The sequence below is a fragment of the Astyanax mexicanus genome, chromosome 13 (assembly GCF_023375975.1).
Source record: "Astyanax mexicanus isolate ESR-SI-001 chromosome 13, AstMex3_surface, whole genome shotgun sequence".
Lineage (NCBI taxonomy): Eukaryota > Metazoa > Chordata > Actinopteri > Characiformes > Acestrorhamphidae > Astyanax > Astyanax mexicanus.
Window position 1 is genome coordinate 38,738,310 of NC_064420.1, and position 18,369 is coordinate 38,756,678.

General features: G+C 37.9%; 2 protein-coding genes across 2 annotated transcripts in view; both read right to left on the reverse strand.

Moving 5' to 3' along the window:
• Positions 1-7,489, reverse strand: part of epha2b (eph receptor A2 b) — a 40,857-nt gene extending 33,368 nt beyond the window's left edge. The window contains exons 1-3 of the mRNA XM_007246248.3: positions 7,334-7,489; positions 5,892-5,959; positions 2,567-3,215 (exon numbers count right to left, since the gene is read on the reverse strand). Coding sequence (XP_007246310.3) covers positions 2,567-3,215; positions 5,892-5,959; positions 7,334-7,415 — 799 coding nt within the window. The 5' untranslated portion in view covers positions 7,416-7,489. The remainder of the gene's footprint in view (positions 1-2,566; positions 3,216-5,891; positions 5,960-7,333) is intronic.
• Positions 7,490-10,292: 2,803 nt separating this feature from the next.
• The window catches only part of atp13a2 (ATPase cation transporting 13A2), a 172,799-nt gene continuing 164,722 nt past the window's right edge, over positions 10,293-18,369 (reverse strand). The window contains exon 30 of the transcript XR_007423860.1: positions 10,293-10,302. The gene's annotated coding sequence lies outside the window, so the exon portion shown is untranslated. The remainder of the gene's footprint in view (positions 10,303-18,369) is intronic.

Below are 18,369 nucleotides of genomic sequence, written 5' to 3' on the forward strand. Positions count from 1 at the left end.
AACCTAACCTTTTAGGCAGAATAGGCAAAACATTGCATTTTTACGAAAATAACAATTAACAAATAATTTTAGAGATTAAAGTATTTTTTTGTGTCAGCCAAAGCATAAAAATAGCAATTCTTGACCTTAGAATCAAAACTGAAAAAAAAAAAAATCTGTAAAATATATATGTAAAATGAAAGTTAATAATCTGATTTAGTGCAGAAAAAACAGCTATTATTTCATGAAAACAAGTTGATTTGACAAAAAAATACATTAACCATGGTTTTCCATTATTAATCAAATGTGATCCACGTATGTGTGTGAATATTGTACATTTTCTTTGTTTGTTCACTGTATGTAGGCTATTTTAGCAAGTGTATAACTAGAGTCTGGAGCTCTGCTGGAGTTCTGCTGTGATATGAAGGTGTAAAGTTGCCTGTAAAATCAATTTAAAACACTAGAAAAAGAAAAAAAACTAGAAATACTGAATTAAAAGCCAAATAGAATCAAAGATTATACCAATTCCTATATTTTTTTTCACCCAAAAACCTAAAATAATAAAATAAAAATAAATAAATAAATAATACACTCCTATTGGCCAATGCTGTGGGTGCGGCTAAAGTTACGGATCAACAGGTTCCAAACTTTACACTGCAGCAGTTACATATAATGATATAGGTGACCGTATTGGTCTTCAGCACCGGCAGATCCATCACCGAGGGGCGGCTCTGGCCTGCAGCTCTCCACAGGGAATTCCTCCTGCCTGCAGTAATAGAGGAGAGGGAGGCTCCTCGGTAAACCGAGCAGGAATGCACCGGGAGAGGAGGGGGAAAGTGGGACCAATAGCTGGAGCTGAACACTGCGCCACATTGTGCTGCTACCTTAACATTCCATTCCTCAACCTTTTCACCATCCCCTCCCTTTCGGCCTGCCCCAACCTCTATCTATCTATCTCTCTCCCTCCTCTCTCTCTCTCTCTCTCTCTCTCTCTCTCAATACACAAACTCACCTACACCCACACACCCACCTGTTCTCTTTACTCTCCTGACCTAACTGAATGTAAAATAAAGCAGACAAGCCTAACCAGTGACTCATGACATTAATAACAGATGTATTAAAGAACTGTCAATAACAGCTGATAACAGTGATACTGATTCATTAATAATGAAACTGAAAACTAAAAACTGAATCATGACAGAAACTCCCTTGTTTTAAAGAAGATTAATAAAAAAAAAAAAAAAAAAAAAAAAAAAAAAAACAGTGAGAATTTGGTGAGCTGTTGCTGCTGCTGCAGTCTGGTGAGCTACCTGCCTCCACAAGAGTCACTGTTATTGGGAAAGCTTTGTTAAAGTGCTGGGGTTTGAAGGCATTTGTAATGGAATGATTCTGAACAGGCCCCAGCATGCCACATGGCTCCCATGCACATTTTGTTTCCTTAAAGTCACGAAACACCTGAATGTCAAGCGGCTGAACCCTGCCAAGCTTTCACTCGTGTGGGGAGAGAAAGAACAGAGAACCAGGAGGAAAAACTGAGGGAAAAAAAAAAAGATCTTCTCACAGTTCATACAGTATGTACGGCCACAGCTGAGATATGCTCTGAAGCTGGTGTGTGTTTAACGTACTTCAAAATCTTTGTTCTTGAGTAAAAGCATTCGAAACTGTCAGCGAATAGGAATGCTGGGGGTTACAGAGGTCAGATCTAGGAGTGTAAAGAAGAAAAAAAAACTGTTTCAAAAAGCAGAGCTGTGCGATGAAACACACATCTTCAATTGCGCCGATTTTTAAGTGTACTACATCATTTAAACTTCGCAACTTTCCTTCATAACATGTCCAAACTGTATAAGGAAAGGACCAATAGAAATGACTGTGAATAAAATGACTTTAAATTAAATATTTTCACATTGACTTCCATTAAAGTTGAGAAGGTTTTTTTCTTCCCGTGTAAATTTCGGCATTTTGAAATTGCATGCTTTTCTTTGTATGGCGACAAAGAAAAAAAAAATACTTTCAGATAGCGTACAGCGGTTAAAAGCTGTGGTTTCGTTAAGACACTTAAAAAATTCCTAAACATGCACAAATATGCTTCAAAGCAGTATTAATAGACTGCTTGGAAAACTGTCAGTGATCCCTCAATTATGCAAAGCTTAGCAATTTTTTTTTCATAATTATTTCAAAAATGTGGTTTTAACTTAGTCGAGTCTCTTATGTGGTACTAAGCTGATATTTTGGACATTTCTTTGCTTATATCCAAAATCTGATGTGGTGGCATGTATGAGACGGTTGAAGAATTCCAGCCCTTTCACTTCAACTAGTTTACCCATAGGAGTCTTACACTACGATGCTACAAAAGCTTCTGAGAAAAATACACATAATCCTCTATAATAAATACCAGTGCCCTCAAAACCCAGAAAGATCATATTGTACTTTTCTCAATTTTAATCCTTAACCAAAACCATTTCTTCAAAAATGAATATCAGACTTGGCGGCAGCAGTGCCAGCAGGAGCGGCAGCGGCGGCGGCAGCAGCAGCTGGCACCCGGAGCACAGACTATTTGAGCCAGACAAAGGAACTCATGTCTTCTTACCTTGGCACGAATCGTTCATAGCTTCATATCCAGGGCGGCACTGGCACTGGCCCACTGGCACCACCCACTCGCCGTCCGCAGTGCAGTAAATGCGTGGTTGGTCCTCGCTCATAGCATTTTCCACACAAGCCCCAGCCACCTCCTGCAGGGCCTGGTTATCCCCCCCTGCCACTGTCTCGGGGAACACTGCCAAGCTCTTCACCGTGGCTGGACAGGTTTTATAGTAAACCCTGACTGAGTAGATAGCCACACAGGCTCCAATGTCCTGGAAGGCCAGGTAAAAACCCTTCCGGGACAGATTGTCCACCACTCGAGTCTCCACGTTGACCTGCATGTCTCCACGGCCGGAGATCTCGTCCGGTGCAATGGTGGCCACCTTACGGAACTGGCCTTTGCGGAAGTTGGTGCCGATGTCAGCATCAGCTTCAGACGTGTACAGGTTAAAGGTCTCCTTGCAGGTCAGAGAGTCTGCGTTGAAGCTGTTGCAGTCGCGCACTACAAAGCGGATCTCCACAAACACCCGGGTGGCTTTTGGGTGGCGCTGTATGAAGGTGGTGCGCAGCCAGTTGTCTTGTTCTCGAGCCTCCACATTGCAGATGAAGTAATTATAGAGCAAGGAGCCATTCACAGCCTGCTGGGCGATCTCCCACTGAGACAAGAACAGAAAACATGAGAAGAAATTTATCACAATTGTTTTTTACACAGATTTTACTGATGTTACATAACATCAACTGTGCCTTATAGGACAGAATGCTTTTATTTTTCTAAGCAAATTAAGGAAAAAGTATTTCCAAGTTCAGTGAAAAATACAATTTAAGTTTAACTTAACACTTACTTCACTTCACTAACACGTACTTCATTGAAAATGACTAAATTTGCCATTTTAAAGTTGTAGTAAAGTATTATATCATTATATTAGATTGCAGTTTCCATCATAAAACCTATTCTATTATACAAACAGTACCCTAAACACTAGCAGATTTTTCATATTCCCACTTCCCACTAGGGATGGGCCGATCCAATTCTCAAATCAGTACTCTGCCCGATATTGAACAAAACCTGTTCAAGCCCACATGTGAGAATTCTAGGCTTTATAGGGAGGAACAGTTTTAGTTTTATATTTACTATTAAGGTTAAAAGAAGAAAAAATGATGGTATTGCATTAATTGATATTGGTATACATACTAAAGATAAACTAAATTTAAATATACACTAAATATATACTAAAGTTAAAGTGTTGGTATCAGTAGCTTGTCAACCCTAACTCCATTATGTAGTTTTTAATAGGGGAAAATTCTACTGACAGGTTTCCCTACAGCTAAGAAATTCCAACAGCATAATATCATCCATGCTACAGTAAAATTCCTATGATTTTTTTTTTATGACTTTTATCAGGATACCTCCTGCCAGCTTAACAGTACACCTCCCACCACTAAGCACCCAAGGAAGAGTCAAAACCACGGCTGCCAAGGAGCAACTGCTGAGGGCAAAAATAACACAAAGTGGCTCCAATGTGGAATCTTAAGTACTACTGAGGATACTGCTTCATTACCCATTATCCTCTGGCAGAGAATAGCAAGCACATCATTCCCACTACTGTAAACGGACTGATCCAACTCCAGCTGCAGCGCACACCACCCTCTTTCTCAGAGACAAGTTCATGGGCTTTTCCTCTGTCTGACTTTTTGCCACTGTGCCATTAATTAAAAGGAGAGGTGTGTTATTTTCACAGTGTGTGGCATAATAATAAAAAAACAGCCCATACCACTCAAATCCACAGCAAATGCTCCTATTAAAGCCCATTCCGTGGGTTCACACATTTTATCATTTTAAAAGCAACTCATACTCTCTTTAAATGAACAGCAGCTCTTTATGAGCGCAATTAAGCAGCCATAAGGTCCAAACATGCTGACTGTTGGCCTTTTCTTTGTTTACTGGAGAGAAATGTCTGAATCAGAACTGCTCTAATGTGGTAATCAGTAAAACTGTTAGTTTTCACATTGGTTTATCGTCTTACATCAGAAAATAAGATACAGGTACAGCAATATATTACCACAGATATATTCTACCAAAGTGCAAACAGTGTAAATGTACCCTCAAAGGCACAAAATGATCTTTTATGCCCAGCTGTGTCATTTAAAAGAAAGTAAAAACAACGGCAAAGCAATATACTACACGTCTCGTACCTAAATGTATTAAAAACACACATCCTTTTGGACACCACCCCAGTATAACATTTTTTAAAGTTTTCTTCTGAGAGAGTATAGTTAATAAAGTGGTGATATGTGCAGTGAGGCTGAAGAAACCCAACCATGAAGAAACCATCTACTTGAGTTAGTTTTCCCAAGGGACTACTCCACTACTCCAGTCTATAATCCCAGGACATATCCTCGCTGTGCAAAGAAAAACAAGTATCTCCAAAATAGTAACTTTAGAAAAGGAGGAAAAAAAACCTCCTCCATTTTCAATAGATAGAGTCAGTGTAAAAATATTTTATTCCCAGACATTTTGATCATTTCTACTGGTCTGTTTATTCTAACTATTTGAAAACATAAAGGAGAGTTGCTTTTTTATATGTTGTAGTAAAATAAAAATCAACAAAAACAGAGATACATGTTTTTTTGGACAGTAATGATACGCAAGTTTGCAGAGCTTCTAGAAAACTCTTAAACTTTCTCCTCACTTTCTGAGTAAGTTAATGAAGAAAAGACCAAACATGCCCAAACATCTCCCTCCCACCATTAACACAGCAAGAGAGAGACCTGCATTAGCATTCAACCTGACTAGAAATGGAAATGAGACACATAAAACAAAGCACAATGAGACTAAGAGCAAGGCAGGTGAAGCACTAATGTCAATACAGTCCTAACACACAAACTTCTACCATTATCTCAGCAATGTACACAGTAATCTTTAGAATATTTGCTTAGGAAAAAGGAAGATGTTTCCATGAGCCAGAGAGGAAAAAAAGAGGCAACTTAACAAAACTGCTAAACTCACATGTTTCAAGAAGCGCCACATGCGCCCAACTTCCCAACTTGAAATGTTAATTACACCCTCAGTTATACAATCCTGAAGACAGGGCTTTAAAACCACACGAGGCCACAAATATTCTAAAGCAGCAAACTAGCTGCAGGCCTCCAGACTCTTCTAGGAGCACCATAAGCTGCTCCACTGGTTGAGAATATTCTAAAGGGGCCCATCTCATTTAAACAAGAGATATATGATCCATATATATCAAATCTGCATGTGAAACCACTCAAAATGCAAGTGTAATTGTTGACATAGATTTAGAGAATAGAGAAGTTCAGTCTTCCACACTCACTCCTTGCTCATCTGGCCAGGTCAGCCAGCCCAGCTCCCCACCGGACGCCACCATGTCCAACAGCACCTCTGTGTTAAAGACAAAAAAGAAGGAAATCATATTCACACTCGAAATTTCTTGAGTCACTGAAACACATTCATGATTTGGCAGCAGACACACCCTTACACATTAAAAGTGATATAAAAAGGTGATATAAAATGTCCTCAAAAGACGTAAAGCCATATAACCATTTATATAACCATTTAAAGTTCCATGGCAAAGTGTAACTGTGAAGAGCCTTGATTTAAAAGACATTCAATAAGGTTTCACTGAAATTCACTAAACTTAATACAAATCTCACCTCACAGGCTAGGTTGTTTTTTGCCATTTTTCCACGATCGCATAAATTCAATAACTGAAATAATATCATCACTTGTTAAATAAATGGAATTACAAACCTACATTTTATTAATTTTTGGTAGAAGACTACATTTTTACCATCCCAGCTGATTGTGACTTGATTGCATCATCAAAAATGACAATATTCTGTACAAATTATTATGTCTTGTCACTTAATTTAGCAGATAATTCACTTAAATTTGTGAAAAACTAGGGATGCACATATTTTCAGTTGAAAATGGTCAAAAATACATGTTCAGTGTTTGATCAAATAATGTTGGTTGCCTAATAGTTGATGCATAGCTAGCATTAACAAACTTAAATATTCACAAAACTCACATTCTCTTAAACATTATAGAACCAAAAAAATAAAATTTAATGGACCCAAAAAAAATTGTAGCACCTTTATTATAAGGCATTATGTCACTTAATTTTTTGGGGGGAAAACGTCTTTAATACTTTATTATTTTATTTTATTTTAAACAGTGCATTGTGATTGAACTCAAATCTCAAGTCTGAAGGGTTGGACTGGCTCTCCACTATTTAAAGTCTACAGTCTCTAAAGCTTTTCTGCTACTTTCTTATTGGTTCGTTTATTTCCTGCACGTTTATCATTAGCATTTTAATTAACTACATTTCTTTATATATGTTTTTTTCCATTCATATTAAGTTAAATATAAAAACAGTACCAATATAGCTAAACTATGTATCTACTAACAGACAGCTCTATCAACCCTACCCCGGGAATATGATTAACACTGAATTAACACTGGATAAAACGTTTTTAAGAACCTTTTACTCAACAGAAATTACAGAACACTTTAGCTAACACTATCTGTGCTCCTCTGAAGAACTTTCTCCTGAATTTGAGGAAGAAAAACGAGGCTGTTGTGAAAGTTCAGCAGGTAATTGCAGTGAGGAAGTGCCACATGCAGGAGTAGAGCAGTGCAGAGAGAGTATCAGCCATGTGAGGAGCTCTCTCTCTATATCTCTACATTCAGGTATAACTAAAATACCCCCAAGTTTCTCAAACAGCTCCAAATAAAACCAGAACCGCCACTCACCTTCTTTACTCTGCAGAGAAACACATATACAGCTGATAAATACACTGACGCACAGGACCCTCTGTATCCGGCGGTAATCCATGTTTCCCTGTCGGTGGTGTTAAAGTGCTGGAGCTGCTCGGACTCTACTGCTGCTGCTGCTGCTGGGGCTCCAGCTGCTTCTCCACGGCCTCATTGAGAAACGCGCAGCGTCACAAGCCCCGCCCACTGGAATGCCGAGTGGGGCGTGGCCGCGGCAAGGTGTCCCCGCCCCTAACCTGCCAAAGTTCACTCACCTGCGTGATTTACGGCCTTAATTTTAAACCCAACTCACGCAACACTAACACACTACAGCAAAACATATTTATATTACACACAGAAATGGTTTCTCAGATTAATTAAAAAAAATACTGGCCTTGTTTGATATCAAACAATAAATACTTTTAGATTACATAAAAAACAAAAAGATAACAAAAGATACAAAAGTAAGTGACTTAAAAACTTTACATCAGTCAAGTTAAATAAAATGAAATGACTTGTTGCAAAGGCGCTTTACCAGAAATGACAGAAATGACAGAAAAAAACAAAAGCAAACAACAGGACATACATAGATAAAAATATACATGATGATCTCTAATTGTGGTCTGAAGTAGTCTGAAGCCCAATGGTCAAATTTTCTTCAGTGTCAGGTTGAAAAGGTGGACAGTCACTCAGGAACTTAGTAAATGTAAAGAGATGGAGTTAGTTCTAATTGGATTAGACTAAAATGAGAGAGCCAGAAGGTAACTCGGACACAGGAACACCCTGCAAACACCCGCAATGACCTGCTTTACCATCCATAATCCATCTAAACCAAAGATTATATATCTATCTGTTAGTCTATATCTCTATTTCTCTGTCTCTCTATTCACAGTGTTCAGATGTAGTCTTTTATCATAATCATTCAAATGTGTATTCATGCATTGTGGACATCTCCCACCTTTTACTTTGATACTTTGCTTAACAACAGTAACCTAGATTTTAACACCTGACTTCGCATTTTAATACCATTGTGAAAGATATAGCTTAAACATGAGTAGTGGAAAATTCAATTTTTCAATTTTTTTTCTTTACAATTACTAGATGATTAAACCAGCTATCCTCCAACTGTGTTGAAGATCAGTTTTTAAGATGTCTAGATAAATTCAAGCTGTTGTCTAATATGTAAATAATATATTAGATACTAGCCCACACAAAGAACTTTGGCCCACAAACATTAGCATATGTTTCCTTGCTTTACCTTTGTTTATTCTGAGTTTCTGTTTGTAACCCTGATAATTTCTTCTGGCTTTATGGACTTCTCTGAAGTTTTTGAATGAAACAAATTATGTAGAGTAATCAATAATCGGCCTTAAATGGTCCAGTGGGCTAAAGATTGGGCGATCACTGTTTTGAATCCAGGTCATGCAGCTTGCCATCAGCTGCTGGTGCCCTGAGAGAGCACAGTTGGCCTTGCTCTCTCTCTGGGTGGATAGATTGCGCTTTTTCCCACATCACTCCAGAGGGTGATGTCGCTTAGCACAAGGCGTCTGTGAGCTGATGTATTGGAACCGAGTCGCTGCGCTTTCCTCCGAGCGCACTGTGATGCTACTTAGCAATGTTGCATCAGCAATAGTTTAAAGAGGCGGTGGCTGACTTTACATGTGTCGGAGGAGGCTTGTGCTAGTCTTCACCCTCCTTGTGTTGTGGCATCACTTGTGATGGGGGATATATAGCAATTGTCCTAGCTAAATTAGGGAGAAAATTTGAAAAATATTGAAATAAATGTTTTTTTTAAGTAATAAATAATCAAAAAGATATTACTTACTAAAAGTGGCATACATACATTATCTCTTTTAACTACTTTTAATACTTTACCTAATCTTGATTATAGGATCTAGATGAGATTTTGAAATTACTGTCCATAAATTCACTTCTAGAACAATAAATCAGACAAAAACTAAGGATGTAACAGATTATGTTCACCTGGCAGCTGACATTTTACATTGTGTTAAAATATCACAATGAATGAATCTATGTATGTCTATCTGTTGGTCTGTTTGAAACATTTTAACTGAAATTCTGTTTTTTTGTTTTAATCATCTAATTAATTAATAGCACCTTTACTGCCCACGTCCCACTGGAATCTGCAGGACTGACAGTGTGAGCTGGAGGAAGCATGAATACAGCTGAAGCCCTCCGACAAAAGCATCTCCTAGCAACTCGGAGGAATTCTGGAGTCAAGCTCAGTATATTTTGAGACCCCCACTTTGCTGACTCCACAAGAGCTTCAGACACTCTGAAAGACTTGGGCACAATAGCCCCCGATGACAGGGGGTCGCTTACTTTAAAGAGCACGGCATTTTACAGCAAGCCTTTGTCTGTGTTTGTGTTCATTTGTTTTTGCACTATTTTACACAGGATACGGCTCACATAAATCCCACCTTACGTCTTTGGAAAAGCAAATGTACTCAGTTGGAGTTAAATACGCTGTAAAAGTGTGTTTGAGTCTTCAGTTGCTTGTATTGTTACAGGTTTAGTTTTTTTTTTAGATGTACCCAAGCTGGAGTTCCTTTTATATATTGTAGCCTAGGGCACACTGGAAAACCCTACGCAAAGGGTACTGTACGGGGTATAGATTTCCACATACGATCTGTGGTGATGTAGAGTTATAAATAACCAGGCCGGACCACCTCAAAGCACACAGTCTCATATGAAATGTATCCTTGCAGGGCAATGCTAACTGCGCCGCTTTTCTTCTCCACCAGCCTTTGTTGAGCCACACCTGTGGGAAAGGCTCGAGCTCATTGCTTCTGTCACAGGAGCAGCGGCCTTGTCAGTATGCCCACTACTCACGCCCCCCAGCCCCCCGGGCCCCAGCTCCCACAAAACCCCCTCACACCAGGCTCTGCTCCTGATGTTCCAGAGCTCCATTCAGACAACAATGCCATCTCGTCCAGCTCCCCGCCCCACTCTCCTCACTTCACACCTCGCCTTCACACATGCATATGAACAGAGAATGGGAGAGAGAGAGAGGAAAGAGGTAGAAAGATAGAAACACAGCAGAGAAAGTTTGGTTTTAAAAAATCGAGCCTCTTCTACTTAATTTTGTATTATTTTTTACTTAAATTCCATCAGCCAACACCATAGCATCATCTAGAATATCATCGCAGCTTCAAACATAGTTAAACAGCTCAAGCCTAGTCTAATAATTCTCTTTTCTATTGTATAAATTGTATTAAAGATCAACTACAGTCCTATTACAGTTCTATATATGAATGAATTGATTTAACAACCACCTAAAATACCACAACAGCCACTTAACTTAAATAGCTTCACTCTATTAGTGTACTGTATATGATTCACCAATAGTCTTTTTTATTTGGTCATTTAAACAACAAACTGACAACACCACAGCAACCACCTGGAATGCCACTGTTACCAAATTATATAAAACAGCTTCATTCCAGTCTAATATTTCTCCTTTCTGTTGTATAAATGGCTAAGTTCAACTACTCCTATTTATTAGTTAATTTATTCAACAACTAACTGATAACACCATTGCAACCACCTGGTTTACACCACAGCAGTCACCTAACTTAAATAGCTTCACTCTTGTAGTTTACACTATATGATCTCTAAGCTTCAATTATAGTCTTTTTATATTTATTTACTTAACAACCAACTGACAACACCACAGCAACCACCTGGAATGCGACTGTAACCACTTATATAAAACAGCTCCATTCTAGTCTAATAATTGTCCTTTTTTTTCTATAAATGGCTAAGTTCAACTGCAGACTTTTGGATGAATTAATTTATTTATCCACCAACTGATAACACCATTGCAACCATCTGGTTTACCACAGCAGCCACTTAACTTAAATAGCTTTACACTAGTAGTGTATGAGGAAAAAAAACATACTGTATCATCCACCTGGAATGCCACTGCAACCACTTATATAAAACAGCTTTATTTTAGTCTAAAAAAATACTCTTTTCTAGAAGTGAATATATGGCAAAGATTTAACTACAGACATTTATATCAATTACTTTATTTAACAACCAGTAGACAACACCACAGCCACAGCAACCACTTATATAAAACAGCTTTAGTCTAGCCTAAACAAAAATCACTGTTTCGAGTAGTAGATATATATATATATGACTATTTTTCAAATATAATCATTTTTTTAATTGATGTATTTAATAACCAACAACATTAGACTAAGGGAGGAAGGATGGTCCTTTTGGAAACCTCTACTACTACAGAATAGAACCATATCATCTGCCCTAACTGCTAATCTGCTAATCTAGGAACCCCCACAATAGGACAGACAGTCAGTCACTCCTAGTAATAATATGAGGAACACAGCTCAGTGATTTGTGCAAGACATCTTGCGGCCAAATCAGTTGCCTATCAGGACGGAGCTTCAAATCGCCATTTTCAGCAGGACAATGCTCACCCACACACAGCAAGATTTTTCAGGAATGTTTCCCCCAGATTGCAACATTTCCTTGATTTGCCAGGTTGTCAAATTTAATGCCAATTGAATCAAGCATTTATGAGACAAACTGGGATGCCATATTCAGCAGCCTACTGTTTTTGTAAAACTGCATGATGCCATACAGAACCTGTATACTTCCATGCTAGAGCTAAGATGTTATGCCTGAACACGTTTTTTTTAATGCTATTTTTATTTTATATAAAGCTATGGCATGATAAACACAATATAGCAAAGTAACAAATCAAACTGTGTTTTAAAAATAGGTGCACCAGCAAGAATGTTATAATCACGCAGCTCTGGAACTGTGCAGTGAGCACTCCGCACATGTGAGCTCCTCCTCTTGTCGGCGCGTAGCCTTATTGCTATAGTTTAATGTGTTTTGCACTAAAGCTATATGCTTAAAATAAAATAAAATAAAATAAATAGTTTGTTTAGAAAGTGTTTCATATTCTTAAACTTTGTTGATTATATTAGAGTACAAGAAAGTCATTGTATTTTGGTTTAATTTTGTGCAGGGTATAGCCTTATTGCTGTTTTATGTGTTTTTATGTTTAAAAAAAAGATTGCTCAGAAATTGTTTTATACTCTTAAACACTGTTAATTATATTAGAGTAAACGGGGAGGTCGGTTCTGAAAAAACATTGTTCTTAAATAATAGGTCTATGCTTCTTCAGTGTTGCAATGTTAATTAACGTCGTTCTGAACGGATTTCGCTCATTTAAACAGCTTGAAAATGTTTTTTTTAAAAGCTCAGTTTTAATGCTCTAATTATGATAACAAAAAATCTTGTTTAAATTGTATTTTTTTTGGCCCGACCTAAGCTCTATTCCACGCCCAACTGCATCTTAACTTAACAACAGGGTACTAGAGCCTCCTTTCTGTTGTACAGTTTTCTTTCATAAACATATCCTTTTGCTTACATATATATATATAACGTTTTATTCAATGGCTAAGTAGTCCTTGAGGCCCGATATTACAAGCCATAAAAAAACGGAAAAATACAGATTTTAATACTGTTGCAAAATAAAATACGATCAAGCACATGGTCCTTAGTTTTGGTTTTATTTTTCAACACTGCATTTTGGTGCAGGTAATTATTAATAATAAGTAATGCTGCGAAAGCACAAAAAAAACTATTAGGAGAGGAAAGTATGCGGGGAAACTGATATGGGAAGCAATAAGCGCGGCCCTGTGTGGTTTGGTGGGAGGGCTGCCAAGCACAGGTGTGAGTGAACTCAACAGCAGCAGCGTGGCAAACAGCAGGCCCATTGTTAGCAGGCCATCAACATATAGCAGCAAGTGTGGCTCACAGTGGCAAGTGTGAGCTAACGTATATCTCACCGAATACCCTCAGTGGGAACGCGAGGGCGCCTTGCTCTGAAAGCCTGGCACTTCTTCCTGCGGTGTGGGTGATAAGCAACACATGATACTGCTGCTTTTAATTACCTTTCAGAGAAAGTTCCCCACCCTCGAAGACGAGTCAGATACAGTGCTGTAAAACGAGAGCGGACCATTGAGGTGGAGGCCATTGAGGGGTGAGAACTGCATAAGCGGGCTGGGCTGAGCTGTTTTTAATGCTGTAAACTGGTATCAGTTCGATCGTAAGATCGTTAGCTAATGACGTGTCTTGAAAGAGTGAGCCGTTACCACCTGAATGTATGAAACAATCCACAAAACAGCAGCTCAGATTCTACAGAACTCAAAGTTTCTACAGATTTGTATACAGTGTGTTTTAGCTATGCATCAGACAAAGCTCACTTCAGTTCGTCAGATCATAATCTCTCTATAGCCACGGTTTGGAGTGACACTCACAGCGGAGGAAGGAAGACCACACACAGTGACGGAGGCTCAGCTATATGAAGAGGCTTTATTCAGGAACCACCACCAACCAAGGTCATCCCACATCTGCTCCTGAACATAAAGGCTCCTAAATGGCCCCTGGATTACTGTACCGTAGTGTAGAGTTATGGGATAAACCTTTAATTGGTTTACAGGTCTTTCAAAAGGGGACTTCCAGAGATTTCTCTAGTCTGTGAAATCGAATTGTTGAAATGTAAACATCGAAATGTAAAGTCATTCAGAGTGATATAATGTGAAATGATGCACTGTATAGAATCCTAACAAGCCATTCTTTATTGTGGTGCTGACAGGAATCAGAAAATGGGATGTCTCCAACACAAATATACTGTAGGTATTCATTTTACATTAACTATCAAAAACTGTAATTGCAATTGTGTTTACAATTAATATTAATTGTGGTGAAATTGTGGTACATTTGGAAAAAAACAGGGTTAATTGGAGGAAACAGTGATACCTAAAACTTCTACATTTCTTAAAACTAAAACGTAAATCGAACACCATCACATTTTCAAACAAGTCATAAAGCAAAGTCAGCTTTGAACCAAGTCTATAATATAGTATTTTAACAATTTATTTTAATTTGATCAATTTATAGAAAATAATCCAACATTACATATCTATGAGTGTATGTATGTGTATGTAAACCTTCCGTTTCTAGTGTGTAACTGCAAATAAACATTTCTAGTACCTGTTGATAAGTCCTTCACTCTAACAGGTTTAACCACAAAATACGTAAGATAAAGACAATGGGACATGAGCCTTTAGTTGCTTAGAAGTTACCTTGGGTTCAATTTTCCAAAACCTGGATACATTTTATATTAATATTAGTATACATGTAAAGATTAGTGGCAGTCATTGGCGCTGACCACTAGATCATTGTGTCACAGGGTATCATTTGATCGTTAGATCTCACTGTTATAGCTGCATAAATAGCGAACTTTTCCTCTATTTAGAGTATATAAATATGATAGTGTGTTTTTACACTATGACAGTTTTTTTCTAAAATTTGACTTAAATATTCACAATATATCACCTTGCTTACACTTTTTCAGTATTTTTTTTTAAATATTAAATTGTAACCTTCTGATATATGACATATTGCAACGTTCCTGTTTCCTAAAACAAAGTCAACTTTGAACCAAGTCAAAAGTATATAAACAATTTATTTACGAATTTACTATAATAATCCAACATTACATATAATTTCAGTATCTAGTGTGTAACTGCAAATAAACATTTCCAGTAACTGTTGATTAGTCCTGCACTTTAAAAGGTATATCCACAAAAAAAAAAAAAAAAAACAGAAAAAAAAACTATGGGACATGGGCCTTTAGTTGCTTAGAAGTTACATTGGGTTCCTTTGTGATCTTTCAGATGGCTACATGCCTTGCTCTTTGTGTTATCCATGTTGGTTAAAATCTTATCATAATACAATCCAAATACTAACCAAATGAACTGACCAGGTTCAAAATAGTGGTGTAAGATAATATTGACATATTAAAGCTTTTTCCGTCGTTTTTTCTTTCATTTTAAAATGTCTAGTTGTGGTCTCTAGTATGAATGAATGACATGTGAGCCGTTTTTGTAAAAAAAAAGTGCTCAGGTGTCTCTGTATAGCTCTTTTTTAATGGACTGTTTTAGGGGTGTGTCCAAAATGACCGGATTCCAGCTTTGCTCATGAATATTCATACATGCAAACAGCATGCAAATATCTCTCCTCTGATTGGCTAGGAGCACTGCGACGCCCCTCCACCGCTCTGCCGCTCACTGCCTCCCACCTCCTAACTGATGAGCGGTGATGTTGCGTCGCTTCAGCTCCGCCTCTGGGAGTTTCTCGAGCCAAGGTGGGCTGGTCTGTGAGTTTCTGCCTACGTAGGCAGAAAGATAATTCAAAATTCACCCGTTTTTCGGAGGGGGGGAGGGGGATTTCTTTGCTTATCTCCTGCAGACAATGGGGGCTGCAAAACAGTTTAATGTGCAGGCGTACACATTCAACTCGGAGAGACCTACTGTGTTCCACAAAAAACAAGAAAAATCGGATTTTCGCGGAAGGTGAGCTTTAAAGTATTGAAATAATTTGTTTTTTTGCAATACTGTATCGATTAAAAAAAACTTGGTCGTCAGATCCCACTGTTCTAACTGCATAAACAGCAAACTTTTCCTTTATTCAGTTTGTATAATTATGATAGTGTAATTTTATACTATGACAGCTTTCTAAAATGTAATTTACACAATCACAATATATCACCTTGCTTACAGTATTTTTTTTTACAGTATATAGTGAAGTACTGAATCGTAACCCCATGATAGATGTCGTATCGCAATGGTCTTGCCGATACACAGCCTGAGTGTAAATTAGGTCTAAATGTATCCATTTCATGCAGCAACGTTTTGTGAAGTAGCTTTATTGGCATAAAATTTTATCTCCCATCTGGTTCCAATCACCATCACTGTAACACACTGTGACTGTGTATGTTTTGCTAAAATGATGAATTTCACATTAAACCAGTCTAAATCAGCTTCTTCACATCATACACATTTATTTATGCATACGTCAGCTGACATTCCCCTTCAAAAATGTCCTGCACTTTGTTACAGTATTGTTTATTATGTATTCATATACATACTGAGTTGTGCCAAGTCCAAATCCACCCATCATTGTTCCATGGCATATTTTCAGAGCTGGCCCTTCCACCCCACCACCCTGCTCAGAGTTTCTGGCCACACAAAGGAAAACAAGGTCCTGTGATGCTAAAATCTCGTTATAAAGGGTATTGCATTTAATGCTCAAATAATATAAGATGTATCAGTAGGGTCTGAGGTCTTGTCTTCTTGTGCCTTTTTGTTATTGGACAGGAACTAGTATTGTGTCCCATGAATTTTGCCATGTCCGAATGAAGCTAAAGAATGCTGCACTGAACTGTGGGATATATGTAAGGGGACTGCTGTATTGAATGTGGATGTCACATGTCTGTTCGCATGGACAATTCTAGACAGATACCACCAGTCACAATCATTACCACTTACTACACTGTCCACTGTGGGTGGTAATGCCTTGTATAATATATTTCCTACTACGCATTTAACATTGTGCATCAATGAATGTTAAGTGTCCACATAACTCTAAGTAGAATGTCCCATACATCTGGCCCCCACTATAAGGCCTTATTCAAAATTAAATGTAATTATTGTGCAGTGTGTAGACTAGTGTTGCTGTTCTGTATGTTTTTTATGTTTAAAATAAAAAAATGTTTCTTCAGAAAGTGTTTTATATTCTTAAACATTGTTAATTATATTAGAGTAGCCGGGGAGGTCGGTTCTTAATAAAGATTTTTCTTAAATACTAGGTCTATGCTTCTTCAGTGTTGCAATGTTAATTAACATCATTCTGAACAGATTTTGCTTATTTAAACAGCCCAAAAATGTTTTTAAAAAGCTCTTTTTCAACGATCATCTTACAAAAAATATGTCTTGTTTAAATCGGGCATCTTGTGCCTTTCTGTTCTGGAACAGAAACTAGTATTGTGTCCCATGAATTTTGCCATGTCCGACTGAAGCCAATGAATGCTGAATCCCACTGAACTGTGGGATATGTCTGGGGGGACCATGTTGTCTTGGCATGAGCACACTGCCCAGTGATTAACCTCACTCACAAGATATAAGACCTCTCAACTTATACATGTGTAGGCTTTCCCAAGCTATCCCCTGTAGTGACACTTGTCACATGGTCAATTTATATACTGCTATCCCATGACTTTTGGCATGACCAAAGGTTTCCTTTGATCATCCCTCATTTTGGTGGACGTTATTTCTATAACAGCATGGTGCCACTGGTTAAACAATGTCACAATATATCAAGTCTGCAATAAAGCACAGAACAGTGGTCCTCATTTACCAATGGCTTTCTAGGAATTTCTTAAATTCGTTCCTAAAAACTCTTAATCAGATTCAGTATATGTTTTTATACCACAGAACTGCTGGCAGCTCTGCTCTTATAATGAAGGATCCCACTGTTCTTGTAAATTGGATAAATCCCTAATAAGAACACGCTGGAGAGTTTTAGAGTCTTTGCAAGAACTGCATAGATGAGATTTAAGAATAAAGCCCAATTCTTTTTATTCAACCACAACTTGTGAACACAGCAGACTGTGGGAGCTTTGCTATGCAACTGTGGGCAACTATTTACCAAGCTATAGCAACTATGCAGTAGATAGGTGGGTATACTGTGGGATTCACAATCCCAAAAGGTGGTTTTCACCTGGGTTTTCACCATATCATATGTGTCCTTAGAAATGTGTGTTCCTTCTATACCAAGTCTGGCAAAAAAACAACTGAAATAAGATATGAAAGGAAGTTTTGATGCAAATGTTTGCACACAGCCATAAAGACGCCTACTAATTATATGCCTTGTGATTTGATGAATGTGTAGTATTTGCTTTAAATCTTTGACCTCATGAATCAAATCAAATCAAATCAATCTCTAACTGAAAACACAAAAATATAAATGTATCATTGACGAGATTACAGATTACAGTGGGGATATGGTACATCAGTCTCCCCTGCTTAAAAATCCAACTCAAGATCAGCTGGTCATGCAGAAAAAAACATACCCTATGTTGGTAGGCCAGTTTGTTAACTAGCTACTGACCAGCATAGGCTATGATTCTCTGG